The sequence below is a fragment of the Eurypyga helias genome, unplaced genomic scaffold (assembly GCF_000690775.1).
Source record: "Eurypyga helias isolate BGI_N326 unplaced genomic scaffold, ASM69077v1 scaffold2741, whole genome shotgun sequence".
In the NCBI taxonomy this organism is placed as follows: Eukaryota; Metazoa; Chordata; class Aves; order Eurypygiformes; family Eurypygidae; genus Eurypyga; species Eurypyga helias.
The window spans coordinates 9,299-18,210 of record NW_010228737.1 but is presented as its reverse complement, the minus strand read 5'-3'; the positions used below and the strand labels follow the sequence as shown (position 1 = coordinate 18,210).

The 8,912-nt window shown below is 44.2% G+C and overlaps 1 protein-coding gene across 1 annotated transcript in view; it reads left to right on the top strand.

The window, feature by feature from the left end:
- The window catches only part of ATRN (attractin), a gene marked incomplete at both ends in the record, with an annotated part of 51,431 nt that extends 42,744 nt beyond the window's left edge, over window positions 1–8,687 (top strand). Inside the window, one exon of the mRNA XM_010160102.1 lies at window positions 8,626–8,687. Coding sequence (XP_010158404.1) covers window positions 8,626–8,687 — 62 coding nt within the window. The remainder of the gene's footprint in view (window positions 1–8,625) is intronic.
- Window positions 8,688–8,912: the final 225 nt, after the last annotated feature.

The following is an 8,912-nucleotide window of genomic DNA, read 5'->3' as shown; positions in this document are numbered from 1 at the left end:
GGTTCAACCTGGAGAAGAGGAGGCTCAGGGGAGACCTTATCGCTCCCTGACAGGAGGGTGCAGAGGGGGGGCTTAGGTTCGTCTCTTCTCCCAAGTGACAAGTGATGGGACAAGAGGAAATGGCTTCAAGTTGTGCCAGGGGAGGTTCAGGTTGGATATTAGGGAAATTCCTTCCTGAAAAGGGCTGTCAGGCCCTGGAAGGGGCGGCCCAGGGAGGGGGTGGAAGCCCCATCCCGGGAGGGATTGAAGAGCCGTGTGGACGAGGTGCTCAGAGACATGGGTTAGTGGTGGGCTTGGCCGTGCTGCGGGAACGGTTGGACTGGATGGTCTTTTCCAACCTAAAATTCCATGGTTCTATGGATTGTAGCCTCTGTTTTCTTACAGCCTGTTACCACCACCAGTGCCTGCACAACCCGGGAAGTTCACCACCACCACAGCGCTACCTTTGCTGTTACTTCAGCTTCTCCCTCTTGCTGCCATAGCTCTGAAAGCAAGAGATGGGGCCCATTTTATTTTGTTTTGTATTTATTTCTACTTTCGTATTTATTTTTTTCTCTCCTATAAAATTGCCACCATAGCCTGGAGTTCCCTCCCCGCTCTTCTCCTGCACGACTGATGCTTCCCTCAGTGCGTGGGCAGGATGGAGCGGATGCGCAGAGGGCTGTGGGAGCGGATGATCTTTAGTTTTAAGGTATTTAACTGACATTCAGAAGAACTGATTTTTTTTCCATCCCTGCCTCAGGTTTCTTATGGCATTTGGTAGTGCATTACTGTAACGAGTAGGTGTGCGGGGTCTGATCCGAGACTGTTGTTCCAATTATGGGCCTTTCCGGGACGTTGTTTGCTAGTGCACACTAAATTGAGATGAGCATCACCGTTCAACACCTGGCTGTTTATTGAACAATTGCTTCCCCTTTGTCAGATTTGTGTGGTAATTTTTCTGATGCAGAGAAATGAGGGGCTAAACCTTAAGCACCGTTTTAAATTTAGAGGCGGCTCTGCCCATGTTTGTTTGGCACAGCAATCCAGGAGCTCACACGGGGAGACAAAGCACCTATAATTGGCATTTCTGAGCCAACTGCTGACTGCAGCCAATTAGCTGAACAGTGACGATTTGTGACTGCCGCAGTACAGTGGCACAGTATTGGAATATGAATCGATTCCCATCTCGGTGTAAGTTCAGAAGTGAACCAGTTTTTATATTTGCACAGCATCAAGTGTTTGTGCCATAAAGCTCAATGGCGTAGTTAGTGCTGCAGCAAGTGAGGGACAAGTCATTTATCTCTTTCATTGGTCCTCCACACGGGAGCAATATGGCTTGTAGAAGTAGGTGTGAAAATCAAGTTTTAGTGGTGATTTTACTTGTTGTAGCATGTAAATCCAAGCACGTGCACCTCTTCAGCTATACCACGTTAGCCACAAGTTTTTATTCTACAAGATACAAAGCTGTTCCTGGGGGCAGATCGGTTTTTGAGCTTTTGATGGTCAGTGAGTAACTTTCTGGATGCAAGCAGGAACCGATCAATCCAGGCTTATATCTGGGACTTCTCTGCTTTCGGTGAATCACCTCTTGCGGACCTTCAGCTGTGGGATCAGCTGGTGTTGCAGCTATGGATGGTTGTCCCCTGCTCTAATTCGTCAGCATTCAGCTGAGCATCGCAACTGATGTCCACACCTACACCATCGGGTGTCTTACAGACTCTGGGATCTCACACCTCTGAGTCGTGCTCCACTTGCATAGCAGTTTTTCAAGTTACAATGAATTGCTGTAAGACCCTTCTTTCCTTCAAACTTATGGTTTAACATTTCTGTCTAGAACATCCTTCCCTGTGGAACAGGTTGTTCTTGTAGCTTTTGAAGACAGCGGTCAAGTTAGCTTCAATTTTCTTCCTAATAGCAAAATTTGGGATGTGGTTTTGCTGTTCATTTAAAATAGATCCATGGTGCCTCTGAAAGGGCATGCCCTGCTGCCTCCGTGGTGTGGCACCACATTGCCCATTGGTCTGTGAAGGTGAGCAGGGTATGAATCTACCTGAAAGCTGGCTCAGCAAAAATTAATCTTGAGCTGCAGTGGGTTGTGTGATCTGGTTTACTGTACAGCTGCAAATACCCTCTACACTCTTGCTGGGCAGTGGAAAATATGTGAACAAGTGGTTAAAGGGAGAGTTTGGATGCACACTTGGGCAGCTTATGGAAGGGTTAAAATGATGGTGTCCTCATGGTCTGTAAAGCTTTGCTTCATTCCCTTAGAGATGCAAATATCTTTCAGGTTTTTTTTCAGAGTAGGTGTCTTGTTCAGTGCTTAACTAAACAGTAACCCTGCACAGAGGCAACGAGTTGTAATGCTTCTCTTCCCTTTTGGAGATTCAACATTGTCAAATGTCTTAATTCACCAAAACTTCTGTTCCATTATGCATTGGTTAAATTGCCAAACTGTCCTTGGTACATCTGAATGCATGTAGTTTTGGTCGTGACTGAGACGGCATAGTGCCAATGAAACCTTTTCCAGGTGAAGATAGAAGGTGAAGAGGGCAACTGATCCCCTTGCATCCAAAATGAAACTGTCTTTCAGGATACTGGGACAGAAAGCTGGTGTTTGCTCTCCTTCTACAGCACCAGCAGCTCGAACAGCATTTGCTAGGTTATTTTAGGATGGTCGTGATTTCCTTCAGCAATCAATCGTCCTACTGCAGTTGACCTTTTCTACCTAGATTACAAATATAATTGGTGTACATTTAATGATTTGTTCTCTGAGGTATTAGTCCACATTCACTGTCCCAGGATCTACCATCATGCAGAGAAGTAAGGAAAGAGCAGGTATTGATGAGCTTCATCTGTTGAGGTGTGATACACAGCGAACGGGCAGTACTGACTTCGCCTACTCTTCTGTACTTCGTGGTTTACTCCACGTCTTGTTCTGAAAGGCAGAAATAATTACACTAATGAAGCATTCCCTCTGTGCCTATATCCTGATGTTGAGACATGTTGGTCAGGTCTCTGACTGGATTTAGGTGCCTTTCAAGGCTCCTACAGTGGAATTTATCTGATTTATCTTAGTCAAGCTTGGGGATTTGTGTTTTTGGTGGGGGTAAAACAGGAGTGCAGGCTGTTTCACCTGTTTATCAAGCTTATAGCATGAGCTTTTCCTATGCATTGCTACTCTGGTTCACACATATAAATTAAGGTCTACTTTTAAGCTTACCACCACATCAAAGAGTTTTGCAGGAGTGGTGCATGTAAGCTCGAATCCTGGATTTCTGTTCAGTGAAGTTCTTCTATCATTTTCATTGAATGCTCTAGGCTTTTAACACTGGGATGTTCTGACTCAGTTTCCAGGTCACCTGTGCTTCTTGACACTGAAAGCAGATTTAATAAATTAGTAGCCACTTTGCTTTCGTTGTTCAGTTTCTGGTCGAGTGTCGATGTGCCATACCACAAACGTAGATGCGTTCAGGCCAGCAGCATGGTGCAATGTTCAGTGCTTAAATGTGGGCACATAGTGCCGAGAGGATGGCACATAGGACACGGGAGCTGCCTATCCCCTTCTGGAGCAGCCACTGGAGGCCAGATGTCCTAGGGCCAGGTGAATAGCAGTAGGTTACCCCTGGCTAGGCAGGGAATGGAGCTTCCAGTGCATCTGTGAAACCAAGGGCAAGAAAGCACTGTGGAAATTCAAACCATGTAAATGTAAGGGTCTACACATGTGTCTTCATGTGCCTTAGGTGTTTACGGTCCCATTATAGATGGAGACTGAGATCTGGAACAGTTCAGGTAATCCTGTAATAGACACCTGCATTGGCCAACTGAATCACAGATTTCCACTGAGTGTAAAAGAGCGATAGGCATGTACCTCTGTGTTCCTGTAGTCAGACGTCTTCACTTGTGTCTGAGTCCCAGAAATGTCACCTGCAGAAGTAAACGGATGCTTCCTTCTAAAAGGTTGTCCTGGAAGCTAACGTCACCGAGATGATTTGAGAGCCACCTGCCCAAAAAGGGTTGTCTTGCCCTGCTCCTCCCTTGGGTTGTGACGGAGTTTGCCTCATCCCTCAGTGAGCTGGATCAGCTCAAAAATACCAGCAAATTGCCCTGCGTGCCTATGGTTAGCTCTCTGCTGGTTGAACAACTGGCCGTGGCTCACTGAAGGCGTGCAGGGACCATGGGAAGCAGCAGCAGGAGAGCCACAACCACCTTTTAGGTGGTAGAGCTGGAATGTTGAACTGGCTCATTCTTATCCCAGAACCTCACGGCTGAGGCTGTTGGAGTTGGCTCGCAGTTCCTTTGGAGTGGAGAGCACCAAGAACGTCTGTGTCTTTTGCTGTGTTTCACTAGGGCATGTTGTGTTTGTGGTTAAGGGAGAACTGCAACCGGGAACCAAGTTTATCTCAAGCAGTGGAGCACTCTTCTCCCCATCACTGTCGTGGAGGGCAAAATGAAGGTTTTGATGACTTTGGCATCGCTCAGGAATACTTAAAATCCGTTTGTTTTTCAGCAGGTCCTTTGACAGAAGCGCAGGCACTCAACATTCAGACCATGGCATCCTCTTACTGTTGTCTGTATTCTCCAAGGTCAGGCTGAATCCTTGCCTCTAACCATAAAATAGAGAAAGTAGAGGTGCTGAGGAAGAAATAGCAGATGTACATAAACGTCATCTGCAGCTTGTTTGGCTGTTGGCTTGTTCTCTCTGGAAGCCCTTGCAGCTCCCAGCCTTTCAGTCCCACGTGCTACTTTTTTGTTCAGTACCTTTGACTCTGTGGCTATATTTAAATAAAAAGCAAGATAGCCTGAAGTCTCTGAATTTCTGTGGATTTCAGTGCTGCGTAGTCCTGTGGGCTTTCAAAACAAGTGCTGTAGCCTGCTCCCACCTGTCAGGTGAGGTTAATGGATGTCACAGTAGGGACCCTTTTGATGTCTTCTGAATGCACAGCGAGCGCCAAACTCCAGCAGCCTGCTTCACGTTGCGCCCCCTCTGTTGTGCTTCTCCGGCCTCACATGTTAATTAGACTCTTATTTTTCTCTCCCTTACAGTTCTGTTCTAGGAATGAGTCCTGTTCAAAATACCATTTCCAATTTCACTTTTTTCTTACCCTTAATATGAAGTAGGGTTGAAAAGGAAGGCAGCACTGATGTGATAACACAAGGGGTAACGGCTTTAAATGGAAAGGGAGATGATTGGGATTGGACATCAGGAAGAAGTTCTTCCCAGAGAGGGTGGGGAGGCACTGGAACAGGTTGCCCAGAGAAGCTGTGGGTGCCCCATCCCTGGAAGTGTCCAAGGCCAGGCTGGATGAGGCTTGGAGCAACCTGGTCTAGTGGAAGGTGTCCCTGCCCGTGGCTGGGGGTGGGACTGGGTGGGCTTTAAGGTCCCTTCAAGCCCAAACCCATTCTGTGAAATCCATTTCTTGCTGTATTTAACAACAACAACAACAAAGGCTACAGAATTTCTGATTGGTTTGGTGACACTAATTTTTTTAGTGGGATGTGAAATTGAAGTACTTCTGAGTTCAAAGCACTCATAAGTCAAAAGAATAGAGGCTTAGATAACTCCGGATACGGTTGCACTTACTGGCTTAAGGTGAACTTGTTTCAAAATACGAAGTTGACTGGGAGTCAGCTGGACCCATTTTTGTACAAAATTATTCCCTTGAAGTTATTCTCAAGTTTCTTTTCTCTTGGAGCACAAACCTGGGCACTGATGCAGGCCAGTGCTGCATCAAAGCTGGTGTCAGTCACAGGCTGTAGTTTGACTCCACACAAGTAGTTTGAGTTCGAAATACCAACTGTTACCAAAACATCAGTTGGGTTCAAACTGCTTTTCCTTTACATAAAATATTCTGTGGCCGCATACTTTGCCGTTAACGCCTTCAAAATACGTGTGTACTGATTTCATACCTATTGCACTTCTTGGAAGTTGTTGGATCGTCAGAGGTAGCTGGATTTTCTTCCTGGCTTAATATTTTATGCTAATGAAATGACAAATAAAGCAAAGCTCTTAATTACACATTTTTATCAGGCCATGTAGCCAGCTCTGTTTATTCATTTGGAAAGCAGCCAGATGTTTTTGATGCTTCAAATGATGTGGCATTAGAAGATGTGCGATAGGCTGGAATGCTTTTTCAGGTACCTCTTCAGAGCAGATAAACACAGGCTTTATAATATTCTCTGGAATTAACGTCATTAATTTTCTGATCTGTTTTGATCTTAATTACTTAAGGATACTGCATTGTTCCTAAGAACACAGTATAAAACGTTTCTGAAGGACACCTATGCTGTGAAATTCACTTCTGTAGCTGAGCTGAAGTTCTGCTGGATGCCTGGAGGAGACTCTCCCAGTCCCCAATGTGAGACACGTGGTATTTTCCTGCACTTATACTGCTTGTTCCTCTGGTACAAAATTCGGTTTTTGAGAATGGATAAATGAATCTACTACTGTCATTTAAACTTAATTAAAAATCCGTACTGCTAAGAAATTTGTGCCATATTTTCCCTGTATTCAGGATGAACAGCCTACTTTTAGCAGCAATTTCTAGCTAAACCTTCTATGTAACTGAATTAATTAAGTCCTAGGAACAGATTATATTAGGGGAAATTAAGCTCTAAGTAAGCAAACCATTAACAATTATGATACTAAATTGCCTGTGACACAGATTGGTCTGGTTTAATAGCGTGAAGTGTTTTCAGCTTATGGGAAGGAATTACGAAACCAACTTGGGTGTTTTTTTTTAATCCGTGTATGAGGTACAGATCCTCAGTTGTGCTTTGCAAGAGCTCCAGTAGGTAGGCAAAAGAACCACTGCTGGTAAAGCATGTGTGATTCTTCTGTGTGAAACAAACCCAGATTGTCCCTCTCTGTTTTATTTCCTACACTTCAGTTATCAAAAACATGAGGAGCCCTTCTCCTGCAGCAGTCTAGAGATGGGTTCACAGTCTCCTTAGTCTCACAGAATCTGTCTTTATTTCAAATTACTGATGCTTCTTTCTTCTTCCCATTCTACGTGGGGCAAGCTTTAGTTTATTCACAAACTGGTGCTCATGCTCATCTGCAGAGGACTGACACCTTGATTTCTTTGTGCTTTTAATTTTCTTTTTCTGCAAGAGTATTTGTAAGTATAAGGTGTTGATACATGAGACGGTCTTTGTTTTGAAGTGCATGTCTTAGTCGTTCAGCATCATAGTTATTATCAGGCCATATTTCTATATACTGGGTGCATTTATGTTTGCATTTTGGGATGTGATAATTCAGTAAGAAAATTCTTTGCCTTAAAGAACTGCCAGAATAGTTACGTGACTCTAAAACCGCCCCAGTTACCGTGCACTAAGTTTTACAGTAAAAAGTGAAATCATTCTCTCTCTACTTTTTCTCATCAGGAAGCTATTGGGAAACACTTTACAAGGAAAAAAAATCAGCAAGAAACTATGTGTTTTCTTGTCTTTTGTCGGCAGTTATATTGAGGTCACAAGCATCTGGTCTGCAGGTTTCAAGTTAGCTTTCCAGCAACACACAAGTTCTGTGCTGGGAAGGAGCTTTCAGCTTAAGAGCACTGGAAAGTATTTATAAGAAAAATGTTTGGGGCAGCTTTTATGCTGAGTTACAATGGATGTTTAAAGCGAATACGGTGGTAGAAGGTGTTCTGCGGGAACGGAAAGCCAAGCAATAGTCATTTTGCGTATGTTCATCATTTTTGGAATGGGACTGTTGCTGGGAGGAGAGGTTTGTATTTATGCTAATGAAGCGCTTCACATGCCGTCTGTTAAGGGGAAAACCAGCACAAATGCCGCCTGAAGTGAATTTATCCATGGAAAGCTTTCGTAAGTGCAGATTCCAGTTTTGAAATCAATGCCGTTCCTTGTGACAGGGTTAATGTGCTGTTGTGGTGCCGAGATGGATAGGCGGAGGAAATAGGAGGTACCTGGACAGAACTTCTGATTCCCCGTGCTGCAGAAGTGGCCTTTCTGACAGCTTTGTTATTTTTAACCAGCGTCCCTAATCTTTCCTTCTCCCTCTAACCACCTCCCAGTTTCCTGTTCGCTTCTTCCCTCTGGTTTTTGTCCAAACGACGTGCTTGTTTTCCCGTTCCCGGCGGGGGGCGAGTGGCTGGCGGGAGCGCGGGCTGCCATGAATGCCATGGCTGTTCTCACAGTCTCACTTGCCTTCTGCGTTTCATGCCTTTTTGCTGCCCTCGCTGTAAGTGCCTCGCTCGAAGCGGGTTGGATGGACGAACGCTGTTGGAATGGGAGCGTGCAGTTGGAGCTTGTAATTCGTGTGTGTTGGTTTCCTGTGTAATTAAAACTGCTCTGGTTTCAGCTCCGTGGAACTTGCGTGTTCTGATTTTGTTGAACTCGTGTTTTCTCCAAGATAGCTGCTGCGCACCGAAGACTGTGCCTTGAACATTTCTGGGAGAGGGCTTGCTTCAACTGATCATTTGGATATATGATTTCCAAATAATGTGAAGTTACAGTTTGTTTTCTTTTCCCTCTGAATATTTCAGTGCTTTTTTTAAAACAATGTTCAAAAATGTTGTTACTTAAGTACAGATGTATTTCACTGTTTGCTCGCAGCAACAATGCATCTTAAATCTGAGTTTACTTGTCAGTCAGTAATAGAAAGCATTTGCTTTTCTCTTGCAGATTGCATTCTCACAGCACAGCAACTTTATGGACCTGGTACAGTTCTTTGTGACATTTTTCAGGTACTTTTCATTTAAGACAGCTAAATGTTTCTTCTCTAGGAAAGATATTTGGGGTTTGTTTTTCAGTATAGTCTTTGGATTTTTGTTGTGGGTTTTTTTTTTTAATTAAACCATCCCACTTTATATCACAGCCTAGAAAATGGCAATCCTTACTGTGTTTGAAGTGTTTAATTAGGAAATATATTAAGATAATTGTCTGCCCATCTTTGCAGCTGCATCTTGTCC